The sequence below is a fragment of the Silene latifolia genome, chromosome 9 (assembly GCF_048544455.1).
Source record: "Silene latifolia isolate original U9 population chromosome 9, ASM4854445v1, whole genome shotgun sequence".
Taxonomy (NCBI): Eukaryota; Viridiplantae; Streptophyta; class Magnoliopsida; order Caryophyllales; family Caryophyllaceae; genus Silene; species Silene latifolia.
The window spans coordinates 9,261,413-9,285,557 of record NC_133534.1 but is presented as its reverse complement, the minus strand read 5'-3'; the positions used below and the strand labels follow the sequence as shown (position 1 = coordinate 9,285,557).

The following is a 24,145-nucleotide window of genomic DNA, read 5'->3' as shown; positions in this document are numbered from 1 at the left end:
TTTTACCAAAATTTAAGTCTTACACAACAATTTGTAACCTGAAAATGATCCAAATTTGGAATGACCCGACCCGAGCCCGATTGACCTATTTACCAGATTTAGTACTAACTTAGAACTGTGAACAATTTAGCCGCAAATTTATATCTGTTTGATCCGTTTTTATCCAGGTTAAGACTTGTAATCATGAAGAGCGGTAAAGTTGACTCTTAAATTTATTTTTTCTAGGATTTAGCAGTTTGTTCAATGCAAGTTTAGTTCGAATCCATGAAATTCAGGCCAATTTAGGTCGGGTCAGATCATTTAAATTCAGTCAAAGCGCTTATATTTTTTGTATGAGAAAATATAATAGAGTCGTGTTTATGGGCCTTAGCCTAGTATCGTCTTATGTCTGTTATGGGCTCGTAGTAATGTAATCCTAGCGATCGATTGTACTATATATTTTACCTAAGCATAATGGAAGAGGCAAGAATTGACGTTTACACAAATTATCATGGTATCATCAAAATTGTCTAACGTCAGTTTTATTATTCAACAAAAAGCATAAACTTGGCATGAACGTCAGTTTTATTATTCAACAAATAAATCCACACGCCCTCACACACTCATTCTGGTAAGTGGCTTATCGATACGGGATGTTCTCATCATGTCACGGGTAATTTTGATCTTCTTTGTAATATTCGCAATATTCCTCCACGCATTGTGGGATTACCAGATGGTACGAAAATCGGTGCGTCGAAAGTGGGTCGTGTGCCCTTAACATCGACTATTTCTCTTGACCCTGTACTTTATGTGCCTCAATTAAAGTGTAATTTAATTTCTGCTTCTCAATTGAGTGACGATTTGAACTGTGAATTTGTGACTAATTCGGCTTTGTGCATTATTCAGGACCGGGCTACGAGGGAGATGATTGGCACGGGTGATCGCCTGGATGGACTATACTACCTACATCAAGCACAGCCTACAACCGCCCTGCGCACCATAACCGTTTCTGCCTCGTTTACCTTGTGGCATAAGCGCCTTGGACATCCGTCTGAGCAAGTTGTTCAATTACTTCCTTACTTTCGCAGTAATAAACAGTCTTTGTCAAAGCCGTGTGAGGTGTGTCACCGAGCTAAACATATTCGTAGTAGCTTCTCGTTAAGTAATAATAAAGCTTCGTGTGCATTTGAATTGATTCACTGTGATTTATGGGGACCGTATGACACTCCATCGTTCTCTGGTGCGCGTTATTTTTTAACGTTAGTTGATGACTTTTCGCGGGGCGTGTGGATTTATTTGTTGAATAATAAAACTGACGTTCATGCCAAGTTTATGCTTTTTGTGGCCATGCTCAAAAGACAATTTTCAGCCAATATAAAAACTGTTAGAAGCGATAATGGGACAGAGTTTAATACATTAAAACCTTATTTCGATAGTCAGGGCATATTGTTTCAGTCGTCCTGTGTTGGGACACCTCAACAGAACGGGAGGGTAGAGCGTAAGCATCAACATATTCTTAATGTTGCCCGGGCCTTGCGGTTCCAAGCCGGGCTTCCTATTGAATTTTGGGGTGAATGTGCCTTAGCCGCTGCGTATTTGATAAATCGTACACCCTCCCGTATTCTCGAAGGTGTGACACCGTATGAGATGATCTTCGGTCAACCCCCTGATTTCGAAAATATCCGGGTTTTTGGGTCTCTTTGTTACGCTCACAATCAACGAGCTAGGGGTGACAAGTTTGCTAGTCGGGGTCGTAAATGCGTGTTTATGGGTTACCCCTCCGGAAAGAAAGGGTGGTATTTATATGATCTTGACCAACATGAATTTTTTGTCTCACGGGATGTAACATTTTATGAGGATCATTTCCCGTATTTGGAACCCTTGCCCTCGACTTCAACACCCACAGAAAACTCGGATGATATTGTTATTGACTGGGAAAATAGTGAAGAGGGAGCCAGTGACCCTCCTCCTTCGTCCTCCTCGGCACAGGTCAGTGATCCGGCCCATAATCAGGTCAGTGACCAGGCCGCTGACCAGCCCAGTGACCCCACTCCCGCCGGTGCTCCTGAGGTCCCTCCTGCTAATTTGGGCCGTGGACACCGACCCAAATCTGTCCCTAAGCATCTCCAAGATTACGTCGTACATCTTCCAGGCCATGGTAGTAGTTCATCCAGTGCATCCTCGCTCACCGTGTCATCCTCTCTCTCAGGTACGCCCTATCCTTTAGCTAACTATCTTTCTAGTCACAAGTTCTCGTCCAATTATCGTACTTACCTGGCAGCCTTGATGACGCACACGGAGCCTCGATCTTTTAAGGAAGCCGTGCAAAGTGAGGAATGGCGTACGGCCATGGAAGCAGAAATGAAAGCTCTTATTGACAATGGTACATGGACTATGGCTCAACTTCCGCCAGGAAAGAAAGCTCTTGGTAGTAAATGGCTATACAAAATCAAATATAAAGCCGATTCTACTATTGAACGATTGAAAGCTCGCCTCGTCGTGTTTGGGAATCACCAAACAGAGGGGGTCGATTATGATGAGACGTTCGCTCCGGTCGCCAAGATGACCACGGTACGTGCATTCCTTGCTATTGCTGCCGTAAAGAAATGGCCAGTTTATCAGATGGATGTGCACAATGCATTCCTCCATGGCGACTTGGAGGAAGAGGTATACATGAGGCTGCCCCCGGGTTTTCAATCCTCGGTTCCAGGGCTTGTGTGTCGGCTCCGGAAATCTTTATATGGGCTCAAGCAAGCGCCGCGGTGTTGGTTCGCTAAGCTAGGTCAAGCCCTAAAGAAATATGGGTTCTCTCAAAGCTACTCAGACTACTCATTGTTCACCTATGTGAAAGGTACTGTCCGATTACATGTGTTAGTATATGTTGACGATTTGATCATTTCCGGAAATGATGTGCCAGCTCTCTCCAGTTTCAAAGAATATTTGAATTCGTGCTTTCACATGAAAGACTTGGGTGATCTAAAGTACTTCTTGGGCATTGAAGTGGCTCGTAACTCAGACGGGCTCTTTCTGTGTCAACGTAAATACGCCTTAGACATTATTGCTGAGGTCGGTTTACTCGGCTGTAAGCCGGCACCCACTCCTCTTGAGCAGCACCATCGTCTAAGTTCCTCTCAAAGTAAGTTCCTTGTTGACCCTGCAAAATACCGTCGCCTCGTGGGTCGTCTCGTGTACCTGGCCGTCACTAGGCCGGACCTGTCTTACACAGTCCATATTTTATCTCAATTTATGAGCAAGCCTCGTGATGACCACTGGAATGCCGCATTGCGTACTGTTCGATACCTTAAAGGTACACCCGGCCAAGGCATCCTCTTAAGCTCTCGTGCTTCCTTGACTCTAACGGGTTGGTGTGACTCAGACTATGGTGCGTGTTCTCTTACTCGACGATCTCTTACAGGCTGGTTCGTCTTTCTTGGTTCGTCTCCTCTTTCCTGGAAAACTAAAAAGCAACCCACTGTCGCGCTTTCGTCCGCTGAGGCCGAATACAGAGCACTTGCTGCGATTACGTGTGAAGTTAAGTGGCTCCGTGGCCTCCTCGAATGCCTTGGAGTGACTCACTCATCTCCGGTCCATGTCTCCTGTGACAGTCAATCAGCACTACATCTGGCTCACAATCCTGTGTTTCATGAGAGAACCAAACATATTGAAATCGATTGTCATTTTGTTCGTGATGCCATTCAGGATGGTCTGATTGCTACGTCTCATGTCTCTACCTCGATGCAATTGGCTGATGTTCTGACTAAGTCGCTTGGTGTGTCTCAGTTCGTCCTCTTAGTTAGCAAGTTGGGCATTTTGAATCCCCATGCTCCAACTTGAGAGGGGGTAATAGAGTCGTGTTTATGGGCCTTAGCCTAGTATCGTCTTATGTCTGTTATGGGCTCGTAGTAATGTAATCCTAGCGATCGATTGTACTATATATTTTACCTAAGCATAATGGAAGAGGCAAGAATTGACGTTTACACAAATTATCAAAATAAGACCAAAATATTTCGTATAAGACGATATCGTGTTATTGACGTACTCTGGTGGATAGAAATGTAACTGCAGTCGGAAATTTGGAATGAAAATAGTTTTGTTGAAATCATGCGGGATATATATAATTACATATTCATATAATTAATGTATATATATATTGGGTTGACTTGATGTTGCGTTACGCCATGGATTTGGAGACATGTACTTGTGTGAGTAAGACATTTATACATAAAAAATCACTTGGCATTTAGGGTGGAATTGGGTTGTGTGATATGATCTCGTGCCCAAATCTCTAATCAACGTCGACTAGTTGGCTCACTATCTGAGGTCATATCACGCCGAAAGTTTAAAAAGTTTAATCTCGTGATATTATAGATTAAAAATAAAAATTACATTGACTATAACTTTCACACAAGGTTGAAAGGCGGAGGTATTGTGGACAATAGGTCCCAGGTTCGAATCCCCCTTCCCCTTTATTGTAATGCGATTTTGTGCGCGCTTCGATTGACCAAAAAAAAAAAACACAAGGTTGAAAGGCCAAATTATTACAATCAAAATTTATGGGGCTTAATCTCACCATTAACCAAGCTTAGAGATCAAACCACTTTCACGCATGTGAATTAGACTTGTTGCGAAATTTAAGTGATAAAATAATCAGAAATACATTAAGAAAAAAGATCGTGCCAAATAATTTGGCCTTGCACATTAAACAGAAAATGGAAAACTGTTTTATTAGAAATGAAACAACTTTACACATTGAACAGAAAATGGAAAATAACATTTCCTTTCTGATACATCCCTTCAAGTAGTTCATGGTAAATGTCTTGTACAATAACTTTACACCTGATCGCACCCTTTGTGCCAGAACCGTAACCAAAGACTAGAATTACCATCACACGATCTTCTTCCCTGTGCCTGCGACAATCATACAGGCTTTTCTTTCTATAAAGGATCACAACCTTTTAATTTGTGGAGGTAGAGAATCGGGTCAACTGAATCTTAAAAGCAAAGAGCTGAATACTGACTATAACCAAAATCCTACGCTGCACAGTTAGGTATATCTTTTTTTACAGCTGCCAAAAAAAAAAAAAAAAAAAAAAAAAATACGCTGCACAGTTGAATGAAGTGTCATCTGTTCCTTAGAAAAGATTATGATTTTGCAATTGAGAACACACCTTCAAATCAGGCCACCACCAATAAAATTTTAGGTTTATTTTTGAGAGGTATACGACCTGTCAAGATACAATATAAAATTGATCATCTTTGGTTAATTAAGACAGCTATGGTCTGAGTTTTCATGACATCATTTTAATAAAGTTGTAAATAATTCGATTGTGACAATATATCGGTTACAATCGACATCATTTGACAAGTCAAGTCAAAAGCAGAGAATTGTAAGTTTGATTGGATGAAGGGGGTATCAACTTAGTACCATATTAAAGGCACAAGGAAAGCAATGAAATAAAGTCACCTGAAATATAAAAGGTCAAGAGCCTAAAGATCTAGCTACTATTTGATGTCCTTGGGGGCCATATAAGTTTGTGTTTGAGAATGAGGTTTTTTGTTGACGAGTCTATTGAATAACCATGTTTTGAAATCCATTGTAGCAACTCAAGCAGCTCTTCTTTCATCTTAGGTTGAGCAATGTATTGTGATATGGCTTCGTGAAATATATCCTGCAAACAGAATGACGTCTTACAGTTCCAGTGTGCCTGTGAACAAATGTCATCAACAAAAACTTCATGCACAATTAAAAAGTAAAAACAATTACCTGATTAATCCTGTGGCCAGAAATGTGCACAGCTTCCAGAACTTCTTTAATTAGGTTGATATTGCCGGACTGCGTGAATGCTGCTAAAAACTTTTCAATGGCCAGCGGAGAAATTAATCTCGCATTATCCTGTAAATAATGAATCAGAGACATTCTTTCGGTTTCATCCATTTGTTTGCATTTGTATTTATTTGTGTATTCATGTGCAGTGAGGGTATTCAGTGTAGGATGGAATGTTATAACTAGACCTGGCAAAAGCACCCCGACCCGAAAAAGCTGACCCGAGACCCGAACTACATCACCCGAATGTGACCCGGAAACCCGAATTGAGCCGACCCGTACATGACCCGAGCTTTCTTGACCCGTACTGGCCCGACCCGAAAATGACCCGATCCGAAACCACCAAACCCGAAAATGGCCTGACAAAATATAACTCTAATTGAACCGAAAAGACTTGAAATGACTATTTCTCTATTATTCATTGACCCGACCCGAAACAACCCGACCCGCTTGACCCGAAACAGACCCGACAACAAACCCGAAATAGACCCGTCCCGACCTGAATTAACCCGAACCGATTTGGCCCGACCCGAACCCGACCCGTTGACCCGTTTTGCCAGGTCTAGACTACTTATAACGGCAGTGGCCATTGCTCACCTACGTTTAGAGCATGGCCAACAACTGGGTGTCTTTTCCCCTTGGTTTTTCTATAATATCGAGTCATATTTCAATACATTATCTTCTTTCCCCTACAACATTTCTTTCAATCTTTTTACTCTCTTCCTCAACTTTCTATTTTTCCTTCTACAAATAAATTTTCCTTATCGTCATCTCTCTGCTACTTTACATCTTTACCCTATCATCTACCATGTAACCGCATGAAACAAAAAAAAAACGATTATAATGGCACAAGAGCCAATGTTGCATCTTCCTCTATGGATAGATCTCCCATTTGTTTGAGGAAAGTCTCTTGAACTCCTTTTAAAGGAGAGAGAAAGCTAAACGGGAAACGTTTTCCCTTGGTTGTAGGTGCTCTCAAAAATCTCTGTGGCGAGCGCATTTTTTTTAACACAAGAAGCCTACCTAGATGGGGAATTTATAATCATAAATCAGACGCACCAAAAATGAATACACAAATAAATATGAGAGACAGCAGAAGTGGACTATTTCATACAGAAATGCTAAAACACTTGCTGAAGGCATTAAATCAAACCTTGATAACTCCACAGGCTTCTTCAAAAAGACATCCTGACACAAGTGTATGTAGCATTTTCTCATGAAGGGACTCACGTATTGCTTGACCACTAGTTCTCATAATATTGTATACAAAATATGCTTCTGAATGCGCACCAATTCTTCCAAGTTGAAGGAGCAAGGAGAATAACACTTCCTGCAAATCCAGATTATCAAATAAAGTCAATCATATGCTCACTGGCATCTTTGCGCAGTAATAAACATCCACCTCTAACCCCAGAAGGCTTTAGTACTAGGCAGAGATGAGAAAATTGGAAATATGATGCTCCAAGAACACAATTGTTGATAACAAGGGAGAAGGGGCATATGAGACATAAATATCCACAACTACAATAACATTCCACGGTGTCTCGAGGCCTCTCACAAATGGCGGATAAGGGGAGTCAGGTGTACGCACTCATACCCTTGTATAACAATGTAAAGAAGCTGTTTATGAATAACTGAAAATGAAAATTGTGTCAACAATTGCCTTGAATGGCAGATACTTGACAGTACAAAGAAGTTCAGACCGGTTTAGTGAGTCATTTTGCTTTATTCCATCATAATCCAAAAGTCCAAAGGACAGAACCAAAGAGTAATGGGTCTTTGGTAATGGAAATAGAGAAATATATTTCTTATGAAAAATTTGTTCAGATAACATTCCCCAGGAGCAAATTTTGGAAAGTTCTGAGACATTGATGAAAGAAAAAGCTCAAAAAGAGTACATTCTAACTCTTTGAAAGGCAGTGTTTCTAGGAAAAAAAAATATTAATAAAGATGTAAGCCACAGTTAGTAAAGGTATAGTGGGTCAGTTCATAAATTACATCATTAATGCATCGCTTTAGGCAGTCAAATTTGTGACTGCACATTAGTAAGGTTGTTATAACTATAAACTTGCTAAAATAGTTAGCAACTAGAATGGGGTTGGTCTGTAAGTTGGATTGTAAGCTTACATAAGATGCATGCCTGCATCATAGATAAATTAGTTTGCATGGCAAGAAAAAAAGTTTACCTCCTCCAATTGATGACCTTTAGTATGCATATCTTGTAGGGTGCGATATGCAAGTAGATACAGCTTCTCTTTGATAAAATATTTAATTAGAATCTGGAAGGTCTTATGATCAGGGTTTATAGCCAATGTATCCATTTTTCTCATGATGTGCATTACATTTTCCATATCGCCTGCACGGCAGTAAGCACACAGCAGCACATTCAAAATAACCAAGTCATACTTCTTGTACTTTGCTTCGTAGTCCCTTGCTAGTTGCTTTGCTTTTTCCAATCGACCAGCTCTGCAGAATGCTGAAATCATAATACTGTGCGAATAGCCATCTGAAGCGCCAAAATACATACAGAAATTATGTTCAAATTAGTAGTGCAAATTTAAGCCAGACAGAAAAAAAAATCTACAGAAACCATTTTGCAAACGTATAGAAACCACAATCCCTATGTAAGTGCGGTCCATGTAGGAAGTAAAGGATCTAGAAAACGCTGAGCCCCAGCCCAGTCCCCCTGACAACTAAGAAAACATCCATATATAACATATTGTTGAGGTCTCATCACATGAGCGTAATGAGACATTCTCCTAAATTGGTAGATTAAAAGTGGAAGACTAGTTTATAAGAAATGGGTTACTCCCTTCTCACCAATTGGTTTTGAATGAAACTTCACTTGACTTGTAGACATATTGCCATTGTTGGCTTGTTGCTATTAGCCTACTATATGCCTGCTGTAGGGGACCAACACATTTCTTGCCCATAATGATTATTAAAATTAGTCTGTTATGTTGGTTTCAAGGTAAAGTTACAACTTCAGAGTTAGAGGTTCAAACTCAGCCCCTTCATTTTGTTTACAGAGTCCCCCACTCCAAATAGAGAGATAGGAGTGAGAGAGACTTAATCCAACCACAAGATGGCATCTCCCTTGATCAGACGAGTTAAACAGTTATACTAGTTACAAGCAGGAGATAGCTTACACTTAATTGGAGTGAGAAATTCACCAAAAGAAAAAAAGGAAAAAAAAAAAATTGGAGTGAGAAACAACTTGGCAAATGACAGTAACAAATTGGTATTCCCTCAAGGAAAATTTTAAATACCTAGGTTATAATGAAGATACGACTCCCACTATATAAGGGCATTTCTAACATGTGAATTAGCAGAAACATGCTAGTTGATGAAAGTATGAAACCATATGAATGTGATTACAAGGGGGGCCGTGGGGATAAGTTTGAAAAGAACTATGTAAATGCATTCTATTGTGTAATAAGCAAGTTAAAACCTAAAACTGCCACGAAAAATAAATGCAAAATACGGGGAAGCCCACTGAAGTGTACCGGATCTAACTTGTCTATTATTCATCCGCTTGAAGACATCTTCAGCTTCAACAATTTTTCCAGATTTTGAAAGGCCATCCATCAGTTGACAGTATGGCATCTGTAGATGTAGTGTATAATCAAACAGCATCAACAAAAAAAAATATAAGCCCTGAAAAGATGGCAGTAACAGATGACAGACATGCTACTAAATAAAAAGCAGCGTGAATGGCGTGATGCACTAGTCATCCCAATACGTGTTTGTATGCTATATGCATGACCCAGTGCTTAATTTGGATCGGGAGCATGCCAGGCTTCCAAGTGCTTACTGGTGGAAAGCAGAATTCAAACACACAAAAATGCCAGGCTTCCAAGTGCCAACAAAAATATTTAATTATTGGTAAAAAAAAATAAAAAAAAAAATAACAATTTTTCATCTTCACACCCTCTGGATGTGCTTTTTACCTCATCTTTAGCGTAACCCAATGCTTCCAGCTCAGACAACAATGATCTTGATTTGTCAAGCAACCCCCCATTTACATAAACCTTTAACAATGTTGTCATGACAACCTGCAAAGAATCCATAGAAACTCAGACACAGAGCTCGCTCAAATCCGCAACAGTTGCAATGTTCTATGCAATCAACAAGCCCCTCTAGAGTTAGCAAATATGCAAACTAAATGTTAAGTCAAATGGGAGATAGGGTGGGGTAGAGGGGAACCTTGCAACCAGTGGTGTTTAGTGTTTACAATAGGTGCACAAGAATGTCGTCTTATCCACCATCATTTGAATATAATGTTTGGCTGGCGAGCTGAGTCAACGTGAGTTCATAATTTATTATTTTTTTTTTTTTCAAACACCTAATCCTAGCTTTTTCACTCTATGGGAAAAACTGATGTCTCATGATGAACCCAAAAGTAGTTGAAAAAAATGAGATCTAAGTTTCACACTAGATTATAGTAGGCCGTACAATTAATTGGTGAACGAAAGGTTTACAAGGTAATTCCCTATTACAAGATGACAATGCTCAGCTGATGCAGAAAAGCATGTATTTGGAAGTGCGTCTCCTACAAGCATATATGTCATAAAAAAATAAACTTCATGATTGTTGCGACTTGTCATATTCCAGCAGTAAAATTGCAAGACAAATCAAAATAAATACAAGAGAGATGAAGTCATATGTCACATAAGTACATAACAAATATTTGAACTTCTGGATGCATCACTTTGCTCCTCTTCTCGTGAATTCTAACTAATTTGTGTTTTCTTGACTTGATATGCAATACCACTTTTCCTTTTTTTACATTAATTAAGATGATAGAAGGTATATAGAATACAAACCTTATTTGGGACTAACCCTGAAGACTTCATATCTTCGACCAACTTATCAGCCTTTTGACAACTCCCATTAATAGAATATGCATTGAGTAAAGAGCTATAATGGTACAAATTAGGTGTATGACCTTCAGCCTTCATGCGCAAGAAGTACATCTCTGCCTCCTCACATTTGTTATTAGAAGCACAGACAGCTATAAGAGTCCCATATATAACACTATCCATCGTAATCCCTTTGTCTTCAAGTTCACTAAGCAGCTCTAAAGCCTTGGTATAGCCACGTTCCACTTTCAAGCAACCTGACAACAGCTGAGATGATAAATGGCAAAATCAACAACTAAGATGCTCATGAAGTTAACTAAAAGGAAGGTTGTGCAAAGAGGAGGACCCGTGGATACGAGGAGAAAACAGAAGCAAGTTACACATTTTTGCAAAAACGGTTTGTTTTTTGTATAAAACTTGTGCAGGATAACCCTTTAGTCTTTTTTTTTTTTTATAGAAAACAAAAGGCAAACAATGCAAGAAGAAAAAAATTATAAAAAGGAGGATCGTAGAGAGATGTTGACAGAAAAGAAAAAAATATTGCATATCGCATAGGTGTGCATCCTTGATCGTGGGGTGCCTCACATGCCTGCCCGCCCCAAATCGCCTCATAAAGTTGCGCCAAATAATTGCCTTGTGCACTTCATGGACTCGCAAATTCAAATGTCTAGATACTATTTTGCTGGCACCTCTTTGTTCCTAGTGTGGAGTGCGTTAGGCACACCTCAGTAATATAACAGGCTTTGCCCCAAATGTCGCATACTCGCATATTAAAGCTAAATTCAATCATTTAGGCTGACATAGTCAGTCATAAGTTACAGGCTTACAGCATAACGCAACAAAAATAAGAGCTCACCGTGCTATATGTAATAACATCTGGCTGTAAACCATTTTGCTTCATCTGGTAAAACAATGTAATTGCTTTATCAAACATGTTATTCTTAACCAAACAACTAAGCAGAGAGTTGCATATTGATATATTATTTCTCATGGCTTCATCACTGATAGCCTCGTACGCATTAAGTGCCCTTGAAACGTCCCTGGTCTCTGTCATAAATTTTATATAACTGCTATATGATGCAATATTGATCTTCCCATGCTTCCGCATCCACTCAAATACCTGAAAAAATTGCCATGTGCAATACTTTGTAGTTTCTCCAAAAACTAAATTATACGGAGTAATAAGGAAACCAAGTACAATCCAACAACAACATGGTGAACACAAACAAAAGTAGAGTAAATAAGGATGCAATACTATAACAGCATTGTATATGAAGTAGGAGACACTGACTATATGTTTTAAGTTAATATCAATGATGACGAATCCTAAAAAAGAACAAAAAAATATTGACGAAACAATGTTAATTATTATTAGTATCATATAATCATATACGAAGTATAAAAGTAAACAGTTAAGAATGTAAGGGTTATTATTGATTTACAATGTAAGAAGATAAATTAATATACGATTTTTAAAAAGGTGTTAATCTAGGCATGTTTGATTCTACCCAACCTAGGACTCATATAAACATGTATTCCTCAAACCAAAATACATCCAAAACCGTATTCTACATTAACCCTAAATTACTAGATCTGTAACCCACGCGCCTTACCCATTTCGCAGGTCTACGTACTAGCAAGCAATAACACAAGAAAAGGTGGATTATGGGAGGGATTAAAACAACAGAGCCTTACTTCCACACTAATTTGAGGTCGACTAACATGACTTGCATCGAAAAGAAAGAAAAAGGGAAAGTAGAATAAAAAAATTCCAATACACAGCGAAATTGACAATTTCACTATTTCAGAATGACCCATAGAGAAAAGTGAGTCAAACATAAAGAGCTTAGTTAGTCATTTTGCTTCAATCCGTCATGTTCACAAGCCGAAGAAAAGTGAGTCTTAGGTTCTGTTGGTAATGAAAACATACAAAAGGAAATGGAAGTCTATTTAATCAACTATTTTAAAGTGGTGAACAACATTTCACCTGAGAAAGATCATTCCACCTCTTCGACCTCCCATAGCTGCGTATTACAATGTTTAGATCTGCTACCCTCAATATTTTTTCCGACCTGTATAGTACACCAAGTTGATTATAACTTCGTTTTAAGTTCATTTAAAACAGAAGGCAATGCAGTAGTTTCAAGCGTCTCACTCTAAAATGAGGTTCTTGCCTAGATATTTAGCAAAGTGGACTCACAAAAAAAATTATTTGTCAAAGTGGGATGCACGTAGATTGGATTATAAGAACAAAACTGCCACGCGTAGTGGCTCATTTAGCATGACGGATATCCCATGAATTCCAAAAAAATAGGTTGTTACTTGTTAGGTTGCCATATTTTTTTGGAAAATGTATGAATTGCAACTTGCTACGAACTTTCCATGCCTACATAATTGAGTAAGTGGCTTAATTCCCTTCGGACAATGGAAATTCTTGTCGAATAACTCGTTTGCCTAATTCACCTAAATTGTACCGTTGTACGAGGGAACTTAATACCTACAAACTTGAAGTTCCTAGGAAATTTAAGATCCGTGATCAACCAAACGACTTCTCTAGTGGGAGATTTTTTTACGGTAAAACAGTGATCCACAATGGCCGCTTCTGAAATCAAGATCGGTCCACACATAAAAGGCGAAACACAGATATATATGTACAAGACGGTTTCACTAACCTTCTTTCAATAACTACCAATGCCATTAATTCTAGTGGATGAATTTAGACTAATGTAGTGTAAGACCGTTTTACGGAACGTCTGTCAAAGTCGAAATTGGTCAACACATATGATAAGCTATAAGCAGAAGCAGAGCATTTCATCAAACAGGTGGAGTGCACCTCCAAAAAAAACAGTAAAAATACTAATTAGGTAAAAAGGAGTGGATTTAACCTGGAGAGAGATGCGGTTAAATCGGAAGAATAATGCAATTCCTTTAGAGCAGCTTCTCTATTTGGTGATGGTTTTGAGCTGGTGAATTTGTTGGGTTTTTTACTTGTATTAGAAGAAATGTGGGTAGAATTTAACGGCTTGAGTCGAAAGCGAGACGGTAATTTGGAATCCCAGGTTGCAGCAGGGATGAACATGGTTAAATTTGGGGGTAGAGGTCCGCCATTGATGAAATTCACCATTGTTACCTCCATGGTGTGTGCTTCAGCAATGTTGTTGAAAGTTAGTTGATTTATAACGGTAAAAACAATAATTACATGGAACTGGATAAGACGTGATTTTGTTCTTGAAAAAAAGGCCTGCTTAGATTGGTTATGGCCTTATGGGCCGGGCTAAAGCGAGTCGGATTATATCGGATTGGGTTGTATACTTGTATGGGTTAAAGGTTAATATCGTGATTGTTCGGTTCAAACAAGTTCGGGTTGGAGCAAATAAAGTTGCTATCAGTTATTTTTTTTTTTTTTTTTGAAAGAAATGATCAATTCATTAATAAATAGTCATACGACATCTACAACATGTGACAAATTTGAACGGATACAACTCGATTAGAACCAAATGAAATAAAATCTTGTTCAAAGAAAGATCTGTAAACTTGAATTGCTCCAAAGCACGTCCTCTATCATATCGCCGCAAACAGCTTTTCACAAGAGGATCATAGCATCTTGAGCCTTGACGAAAGACGATTTCATCTGACCAAATTGAGTGCAACCAACAAATTGACAACATATGTAATACCATATAACGATCCATTACGAAACCGATCTTCTGCATCTTCACCATATGAAGAACGACCAAAGCGCTCTTATCTATATTTTCAATAGAACTAAAACCTAGAAAAACAAGGACTGAAAAAACTCCGAAAATAGAGACAGACAAACGGATCTCACCAAAAGGGAGACTTTTATTAATTAATTTATAAAGTTTCATACTAAAAATTGATAAATAAAGCTTTTTGGGGGCTTACCATCGATCAATAGTCGATGAAAGCCCCAAATTTGATTGATGAAGGCAAGAGTTTTTTTTAGAGAGAAGAGGGGAAGAGAGAGAGTTTTTTTTTTTAAGTTGCTATCAGTTATTAGTTTAACATCGGGGTCGGTCAAGTCGGTTTGGTTTCAATTCGCCCAAATTGAATGGGTTTCGGTCGGCCAGGTCGGGTCCCTCGAATCGAATCAGCTTTTACATCTCTAATTTATTTGGTTAGAAATTAAATTCTAACATTAAATTACTACTCCGGATGATGTATTGAACTTAGTGGACGTTATTATTTACAGTAATATTTATTGATGGATTGATGGTTAAGACTGAGTTAAATTGATGAAACGGGCAAATGTAATTTTTATATTTTTAGAATTTTTTTTTTTTTTTAATCAAAATTAGAAAAAGGAGTAATGAGGAGATTTCGAACAAAGCTATCAAACAAGGGAATTTATTGCATTTTTTTCCCAAATATATAGGTAAAAAAAGTGTAATATAATGAATTCGATTAAACAAAGAGAATAAATCAAAAGGAAGGTGATATACCATATACGGAGTAAAACACAACATATTAACAGTTTTTCGCCCTTGTAATTGCTTAAATCAACTTTTATTAATAACACTTTCGGTTATATAAACATATGGATATGAGTCATATAACAATAAAACACAAATACTTGTACAAGACAACGATATCATTATCGTATCTTACAAAACTTAAACCAATTAGTTGGTCATCTTGATAAAACCAAAATGCTTTATATTAGTAGACTTAGTCAATGTCTTAAGATCGGAAACCACCCAACACTCAGAAGCCTCTTGATGATAAAAGTAGCCGAGACACGTACAATCAATACTACACTTACTCTCACACGAGCTTTGTGTAACAGGCCTCTGTCCTCTAGCATACTTAATAATGAAATGTTCGACTCCTTCAACCTTATAATACGTAACATTGGCTCCGCCACTGCACCCAACCAACTTCGGAGCCATACACTTGTCCGTCCAGGGCAAAAGGCCCTTAGGGGACGGACATGCCACACACACATCTTGGTCACAAACTCCGTAATTCCCACATTTTTCTGGCAACTGACACTCGCTTTCTTGTTTATTAATCGTCAAGCCTCCTTTAGTAAATACTTTGAATCCCTCAACCACGAATGAGTTTCCTTGATAGTCTAAACAATACCAATGAATTTTTAAATTTCCGTCCATTTCAATTCGTAAGAAAACCGTGAAAAAATCCAAATCTCGATCTATTGTACCGCCGAGATTGGGGAACTCGAATTTCCCCAAACTTCCATCGACGAAATTTTGAATTAACGTCGGTGGGTTATGATGAAATGTAGAAAACACGACAGTGTCTAAGGCTTTAGTTGTTTTAAACAAGGTATAATATTTGAGTGGTTTCGGACAATTAGCACATTTGTAGTACAAGTCCAAACTCTTGGTACTCATCATCATGGTATATCGACCACCTAAGGTTGACCGATAACTAACGAGCTTATCGATTTCTGGGCCTGACACGTGGAGGACTTGGTTAGGAAAAAGGGTGTATTGAGGGTGATTAAAACTCCGCCATATGGCATTATTAGGGTCGTAGTCACCGGTGATTTGGCTGTCAAGGAGAACTAAGTCTCCATACAAATCACCGCCTCGTGTCTCGATGGACACGTAACCATTGGTTTTGGTAGTAGTGTTGGACTGCCATGCCACGCGACCATCAACATCGTATAATATAAGGTTGCCGTTTGGTAATAGAAACACGGCTGCACCTTCGCGTACTGGGCGGTTGGTGTTAGCTGCCCAAACCCAGTGCCCTGCATCATTGCGTTGCCCTCCATCATCGCCTAGCAAAATACATCACGTAAGGTAAGAATATTTACAAGATGCAACGTGTTTGTGTTGTAAGAAAAATGAGGTTGTTTTATTGTAATGCGATTAAGTGCGCTTTTCGTTAGACAAAAAAAAAACATTACAGAGTATTAGGGGGGGGGGGGGGGTGAATTTTAGTTAAAATTTCGAATTTTTTCAGGGCTCTCTTGTGATATTACCTTTTTGCCCCTGTTGACTTAAAATTCTGGCTCTGCCACGTTTTATTTCCTTAAGAAAAGGATATACTGTATATTGTATTATACAACGGTCTTACACAAATATATACCTGGATACAGTCCTGTCCCCAAGGCGAGTGTGTAAGCGTTAGGGGTGGTGTTGAAGAAACAGAAACTCATTTCGAAAACATCATAGGAACTTCCATTATAACATCGATATGTCGATCCGTAATCACCATTTGTAGACAATGGAACTTTGGGATCATTCACTAACTTGTAATTCCAATCTTCAGGGAAATGGAAAGTAGAAGTTAGAGATGTTGATGAGGTTATGAGAAATGATATAGAGAAAATTATTAGGAAAATGAATGAATAATGAAAAGAAAACGTCATATAATAATGAGGTAAATTTGTTGAAACCAATATTATGGTGCGTTTGTTGGAGTTGCAATGATGCACGATGTAGCTAGGTATTTATAACACTAATATATTGTTGGAAATATTACTTTTTTTTTTTGAAAGGGAAAGCCCGAAGGCTTTACTGCATAGATAACGAATCAAATAAAACAGCATTGTTCACGGTCGGCGGTAGACTATCCGACCATACAACTCTACCAGCAACAAAAGGTAAGAAATGAGCTAAAGCATGGGCGACACTATTGTTCGTACGGCTAGTATACACCCATTGAACTGAAATAAAGGAACTACAAAGCGATAAAATATCTGCTAAAACTAACGCAAGATTGCTTCTCCCTGGTGTCTCCTTCCTGAGTGCCTCGACAACCGACAAGCAGTCACTTTCAATAATCACGTGAGAATGGTGATTCCGTAAGGCCTCTTGTACTCCTTCATATATCGCGACCGCTTCCGCCATTTGGGGCTCCCACTCCTGTTCAACGACCCACGATAGTCCCCAGAGCACCTCACCCCGCTCATCTCGGCACACAGCCCCACCACTCACACCCATTCCCTCCTTCACTCCCGCATCCACGTTCACCTTCAGATATCCGTCGTGAGGAGCCACCCATCCTCGCTGCTTTCCGCCTCCACCAGCTCCACCTTCATGAGCCCCACCTCTCGGCCTAGCAAAACCTCCCCCTTCAATCTCCTCCATCACATCTTCCACCCTACGGATAACTCCCCATGGATCCACCTCCTTCCCATCGAACACCACCTTGTTTCGATGTTCCCAAAGAGCCCAGCAACCCACCATAAAGACCGAATGCTCACGCCCTCCAATGGTCCTCCATTTCGCCTCCACCCAATCTCTCACCCCTCCAGCCGAGTTCTCTGTCTCCTCGTCCAAACCCAAGCCCTCCCAAACCCTCTTCGCTACTGCACAATCACGAAAAAGATGCAAATCCGACTCAAGATAAGAATTACAAAAAGAACAAAAAGAGCACTCACCTCGTATTCACGTTGCTATATTTGCCCTTGTTGCTAGCGCCTCGCTACACAGCTGCCAAAAGAAGAGCTTCACTCGGGGCCATACCGGGATTTTCCACAGCCGATTCCATAACCATTTTTCCTTCTCCCAATCTGACACCCCTCCTACCTCCACTGACACCGCTTCCCCTGCCAGCCTACGGTAAGCTGATCTCACAGAATAGATGCCATCCTTCTCCGCGACCCAAAACCAAACATCACCCGGTTTATTAGGACTAATACGGATATTGGTGACTCGCTCCCTATCAATTGGCAGCAGCCACTGTGCAAGCAATTCATGACTCCAGCGGAGTCCATCCCCTTCCAAAAAATCAGCCACCCTCAAATCTTCGAACCCTTGAACCGGTGGTGTTATGATTCGTCCAGTTTGCGTTCCTGGCAGCCATGCGTCCAACCAAACCCGTGTTGAGAGCCCATCCCCTATCCTTTTCCTCCACCCCGTCATAAGCGCCTCCCTCGCTTCAACCATCCCTCTCCAAGTGTAGCTAGGTGAGTTGCCAATCGAAGCCGACATAACATCTCCATTAGGGAAGTATTTAGCCCGCATCAATTTCGTAAACAGACAATCAGGAACCGTGAGCAATCTCCAAACTTGTTTTCCAATTAAAGCGATATTAAACATATGGAAATCACGAAAGCCCATCCCCCCAAGACCCTTCGGTTTGCACATCTTTCGCCACGCTACCCAGCTTATCCCCTTCTTCCCCTCATCATGTCCCCACCAAAAGCGAGAGATTAAAGCTCTAAGCTCGTCACAGAAGCTGACGGGAATTTTAAAGATACTCATAACATAGGTAGGGAGTGAATTGGCAACTGCCTTTATAAGAACCTCCTTACCAGCCCTAGACAATATTTTCCCGCGCCACCCACTTAGTCTTTTACTCAGCTTGTCCCTCAAGATGTCCGTTAACACCTTCTTTGATCGTCCAACAACAGTTGGCAATCCCAGGTATCTCTCCTGCTCCTCCACTTCCACAACACCCAATCGCGTAGCCAAGTTACTTCGCTTCTGCCTCGGTATGCCTTTGCTAAACGAAACCGTAGTTTTCTCACGACTCACCAACTGCCCAGATGCATTCTCATACCGTCGAAGCACATTCGAAACAGTCTCAACCTCATCGGTCGATGCCCTCATGAAAAATATACTATCGTCTGCAAATAAGAGGTGCGATATCGATGGGGCAGTCCGCGCAATCCGCACACCATGCAAGCTGTTTTGCTCCACAGCCCGTCTCATCAAGCTGGAAAGGACCTCCGCACAAAGGATAAACAAATACGGTGAAAGGGGATCACCTTGTCTCAAACCCCGTGCAGGTATAAAAGTACTTGATGGCTGCCCGTTTATTAGAACCGAGAAGGAGACCGTTGAGACGCAATCCATTACCCTTCGAACCCAAGCCCGATCAAAACCCATCGCCCTAAGGACCCGCTCCAGAAAGACCCACTCCACTCTGTCGTACGCCTTCGCCATATCAAGCTTCAAAGCCATAAAACCCTCTCTTCCCTTATGTCCCTTCATAAAATTGAAAATTTCGAACGCAATTAAGACATTGTCCGAGATGGCTCTCCCCGGGGTGAATGCGCTTTGATTTTCCGAGACAATTTCACCAAGAAAGACTTTTAGTCGGTTCGCAAGTACTTTTGACACCAGTTTATAAGCTACGTTGCAAAGGCTAATGGGTCGGAATTCGCGGATTTTATCAGGAGCTTTCTTCTTCGGAATAAGAACTATATTGGTCTTATTTATTTCCCTCGGTGATAACTCTCCCCTTAATATAGCCAGAACCGTCCTTGTCACACACGGACCCACCTGGTCCCAATACGTTTGGTAAAAAAGGCCGTTCATACCATCCGGTCCCGGAGCCTTCAAGGGGTGCATTTGATTAAGCGCTTCAGTGATTTCTTCCTCGGTATATGCGCTTCGAAGGCCTTCATTCATGGCTGCAGTAACTCTATTTCCAACTCCCGCTAGTATATCATCCGTGACCATCGGTTGAGTAGATTGAAATAGCCCCTGAAAATATGCATTGGCTACATTAGCTACTTCCTCATCCCCCACTCGCTGAATCCCGTTATCATCGATCAACTTGGCAATGTGGTTCTTGCTTTTGCGTTCCCCGGCTCTTGTATGAAAAAACTTAGTGTTCTTATCCCCGTCTTTGAGCCAAAGTGCTCTCGAACGTTGCCTCCAAAACCTCTCTTCTTGCCCCCTTAGCTTTGCCAATTCCGCAACCAGCCTTTTCCTTCTCTGAATATTTTCCACGGACCATGCCTCCTCATTTAGCTTGGACAGCTGTTTCAATTTCCCCCCAATACTCCGGCTAATTTGCTTAATTCCCGTCTTTTTCCACGCCTGCAGTTCTTTCGCACATTCCTCTAAAGTAGCCACCAAATCATCCCTGCCTCTCGCCACCCCACGCGCCACTGCATCCCCACTTCCCTCTTCCCCCACCCAAATTTGTTCAAACTTAAAACTCCTTCCCCGCCTTTCAGCCGTTTCCTTCCTATTAAGGACAAGTTTTATTGGCGCGTGATCCGACCAATCCCTAGCTAGGTAGTACAATCGAGCAAAAGGGAACAAATCTGTCCATTCCCCAGTACATACCGCTCTATCAAGCATGCTCTGTCTATTCGCTTCACCGGCCTGCCCATTATCAAACGAAAAGTTATACCCTTCCCACGCAATACACCGCAACCCACAGTCATCAAGCGCATTCCGAAAGTTATTCATCTGCCATTGTGGACGGCTTCCACCCTTCATCTCAGTCGAGTACATAATTTCATTAAAATCACCAATGCAAACCCAAGGGAGTTGCGATTGTGCCTGAAGTAAGCGAAGAAGCTCCCACGACAAATGACGATCCGTCACCGATGGCCATCCGTAAAAACCAGTAATCCTCCACTCATTTCCATCCCCACGAACCCGAAAGTCCATGTGATGAATGGACGCAGAAATAAAGGTACAGTCAATCTCCTTCTTCCATAAGAACGCCAAACCCCCCGACCTTCCAACACTATCGACCTCAATGCCAAAGTAACCCCCTATCCTCTCACGCACCCTCCTCATTTCACGACCACACAATTTCGTTTCGCATAAGAATAGTATGGCCGGGGCCTCCCTCCGTACAAGCTCACGGAGCGCCGTCACCGTGTCGGGGTTGCCCAAGCCCCGACAGTTAATGCTTATGATATTCATTGGGCCCGGCGGGGTTGACCACCGTCAACCTCCGCCTCAGGTTCAAAGACGCCCCCGTCATAGGTAAATTTGCATTTCTTCTGCCCAACCTCTAATCCACTCTCCTCCCTATTCCTCTTCGTAGCCATCAGTCCCGCTTCTGTCATACCACTTTGCCCCCCACCTTCTTCTCCTCCCTCCCTTGCTAACCTCCTCCAGCCTCGAACTGTTCCACACCCACCACTCCCCTCAGCTTCCTGTCCCCCCTTTAGCCTCGCATCCATCATCTCACCTCCTTCTCCCTCCCCCATCAGCACCTCCACAGCGTAAGGCACACAGGTAGCCTCCCTTCCTCCCATCCCCTCCAACGAGCGCACCTCCCCTATACTGCTACCCCCGTCAGCCTCCTCAGCTTGTTGCCCCTCGCCAATTGCCATCCGTGGCACACCTTCCTCCTCCCCAACCCTCTCTGTGTTCCCATTCCACTTCTCACTATGTTTTTTCGACTTTAAATCCAGAGCAATATGTTGAAGTTTCTCAATCATACTTGAAATTATGTCCCTCGAGTCTTCCTTCTCCACCTCATCAAACAGCGGCCTTAAATTCCTAGCAGCCTTTCCCGTGCCCTCCTTCTCCGTTTTGACCACTTTCCATGGCGACGCTCTCAACCATTCCCCAAACTTCAAGTCTTCTTCATCATATGGCCCCTCCTCGCAGTCCTTTTCCCCGTGCCCAATGAGACCACACCCATAACAAAACGTCGGGAGTCGTTCATATTTCACAGCAAATCGACTCGTGGAGCCACCCTTCATTCGTATAGGGATGGAGGCCTTTAGAGGTTCCCGAATATCATATAAGACCCGCACACGGATGGCCCTATCCAATTCAGCATTCGGACCATGTTCGAAGTGCATAAAATTCCCCAAACAATTTCCAAGCTTCCTCGCATTCTCTAGACTCGTTCTACCCGAAAGAGGTAGGTCATATATACGCGCCCAAATTGGGAAAAGGAATAACGGTACGTCGGAGATCTTACCTGACTGATTCGGTTCGTCGAAGCACCAGACAAACTTATCAAAGTGCCACGGCTGCCCTTCCAAAACCCTAGCCCTATCCCGTTCCGCACCAAAGCTAAAGATAAAAGTCTTCTCCTTCGCATCGATCACATTCCCCATAATCGGTTTCGATGGATTCCACAATTTAATCATAGTATCTACCGCCGCTTTAACGTTGATGGCTCTCGATGCCCAGAGTTTTCCCACCAGAACGCATTTTTTCTCCTCAGTTGTCCCTCCCGTATCTTCCTCCCATTCAAACAACCCCTCCTCAGATCCCATCGGCTGTTTTCCATCCCTACGTTGGCCCCTTGATCGACCCTCCATTAGCAACCTGCAAGTAAAACGAAAGCAAACAAGAAACAAAAGAAGAAACGCAAAGAAAGACCAATCTTACGATCGAAATCGTAAGAGAAGCCTCGAAGAGAGGATGAGCGAAGAATCTAGGACCGAACCCTAGGAAACCCTAGACCTTTTTTCACGGGTATGTTTTAAATTATCATTATTGTTGGAAATATTGCTTAGTTATGCTTCAAAAGAATCCCACATTGATAAAATATGTTGGAGTATTATAGTTTATAAGTGATCTGTTATATTGGACTACTAGATATGTAGTGGTAAAGGGCCCGTACAGCCACGCCGGGCCGGGCCGGGCTCGGGCTCGGGCTCGGGCTCTGGGCTCTGGGCTCTGGTAGAGCACCTGCGGTGCGAGCCGTAGGCCGTTTTTGGAAGTACGATCACTTATTCTCTATAATATTTTTGCACTAATTCCGAAACTGATTACTCAGTCTTTTAGAGAATTTTTGCGTCTTTTTCTAAACCGAAAGTGCGATCTTCTATGGTCGACTTTCGTGCTTTACAATACTGATTTTGCAGTCTTCGAAAAGCTATTTACGAGACACTTTAATGCGGTTCTGGATCCTTCCTACATCTACTATATATACTACCATTCTCTACCTTCTCAGAACACACACAACACAACTTCTCTCTCTTCTCTCTATCTGTCTCTATACAATATAATTCCATAGCTGATTTTGGGCAACGTTCTGTTACTACTCCTCAATCCGAGTCTTTGTCGTACACCTTAGGCTCGGACGTCGTGTAACCCTGGGGGTTGGTTGCCAAGAGGCCGTGTGTATCGAGCGGGGCAAATTCAACTTTAGGGCAGTGATTCTCATCACGCCACGACTTCTATCTCTGCTGGTTCTGTAAGTTTTACCGTTCATTGCTTTCGTAATAGTGATACCGCCTACATATATATCGATCAAAGAAACCAGGTGCATATATCAACGAGTTTAGTTGGAAAAGTTACGAGACGTGGTATATAATATAAATGACCTAAGTTCAAACCCCGGTCCACATCATATTCATCCTTTTGTTTGTCGCCATTATACCAAAAAGAAACCAGACATGTTTTATTTCCTCCATTTTTATGCTTTTTTTTACACAATTGCGTAAAAATGTGAAGGGATGTTAGTAATCTTATACGGAGTATGATGTAAAATACGGGTTTGATAAAGATTTACTTCGTTTTGCAATAAAAGTTTCCATTTATCTCTTTTTGTTATTTCTGTAAAATATTTTAATCAATGATAAATAAATGAAATGACCAAAAAGGTATATACATTTAGCGCCATGTTGGCAAAGAGTTAGCCAACGATGCATGGAAGACGTATCGACGTATCTATTTCTTTTGCGCATGGGAAATAAAATAAAAACACAGAAATAAACAAAGCAAGCAAGTTGGGAAGCTGGAAGATAGAGTAAGACTTAAGGCGTACTTACAGTTTACGGCAACGTAATTAAGATAATTAAACATAGTCAACATCATGTTTA

At 41.1% G+C, this 24,145-nt stretch overlaps 2 protein-coding genes across 3 annotated transcripts; both read right to left on the bottom strand.

Moving 5' to 3' along the window:
* Window positions 1–5,103: 5,103 nt before the first annotated feature.
* LOC141599024 (pentatricopeptide repeat-containing protein At1g10910, chloroplastic) lies at window positions 5,104–13,877 on the bottom strand. Of its 2 annotated transcripts, XM_074418892.1 has the most exons (11): window positions 13,551–13,858; window positions 12,653–12,737; window positions 11,522–11,785; window positions 10,630–10,932; window positions 9,754–9,858; window positions 9,310–9,409; window positions 7,990–8,309; window positions 6,957–7,133; window positions 5,744–5,872; window positions 5,444–5,648; window positions 5,104–5,204 (listed from the first exon to the last, which is right to left on the bottom strand). In XM_074418892.1, exons 1-10 carry the CDS (start codon window positions 13,799–13,801, stop codon window positions 5,475–5,477), a joined length of 1,908 nt encoding a protein of 635 aa, XP_074274993.1. In that variant the 5' UTR covers window positions 13,802–13,858; the 3' UTR covers window positions 5,104–5,204; window positions 5,444–5,474. The 2 variants fall into 2 exon arrangements, with proteins under 2 accessions (XP_074274993.1, XP_074274994.1); XM_074418893.1 differs by lacking the exon at window positions 5,104–5,204 and having other exon boundaries at window positions 5,261–5,648; window positions 13,551–13,877.
* A 1,431-nt stretch (window positions 13,878–15,308) lies between these two features.
* LOC141600561 (uncharacterized) lies at window positions 15,309–24,140 on the bottom strand. The gene is made up of 7 exons (XM_074420805.1): window positions 24,095–24,140; window positions 23,468–23,558; window positions 21,305–22,643; window positions 18,089–21,056; window positions 17,249–17,968; window positions 16,744–16,920; window positions 15,309–16,432 (listed from the first exon to the last, which is right to left on the bottom strand). Exons 1-7 carry the CDS (start codon window positions 24,138–24,140, stop codon window positions 15,309–15,311), a joined length of 6,465 nt encoding a protein of 2,154 aa, XP_074276906.1.
* Between the last annotated feature and the right edge of the window lie 5 nt (window positions 24,141–24,145).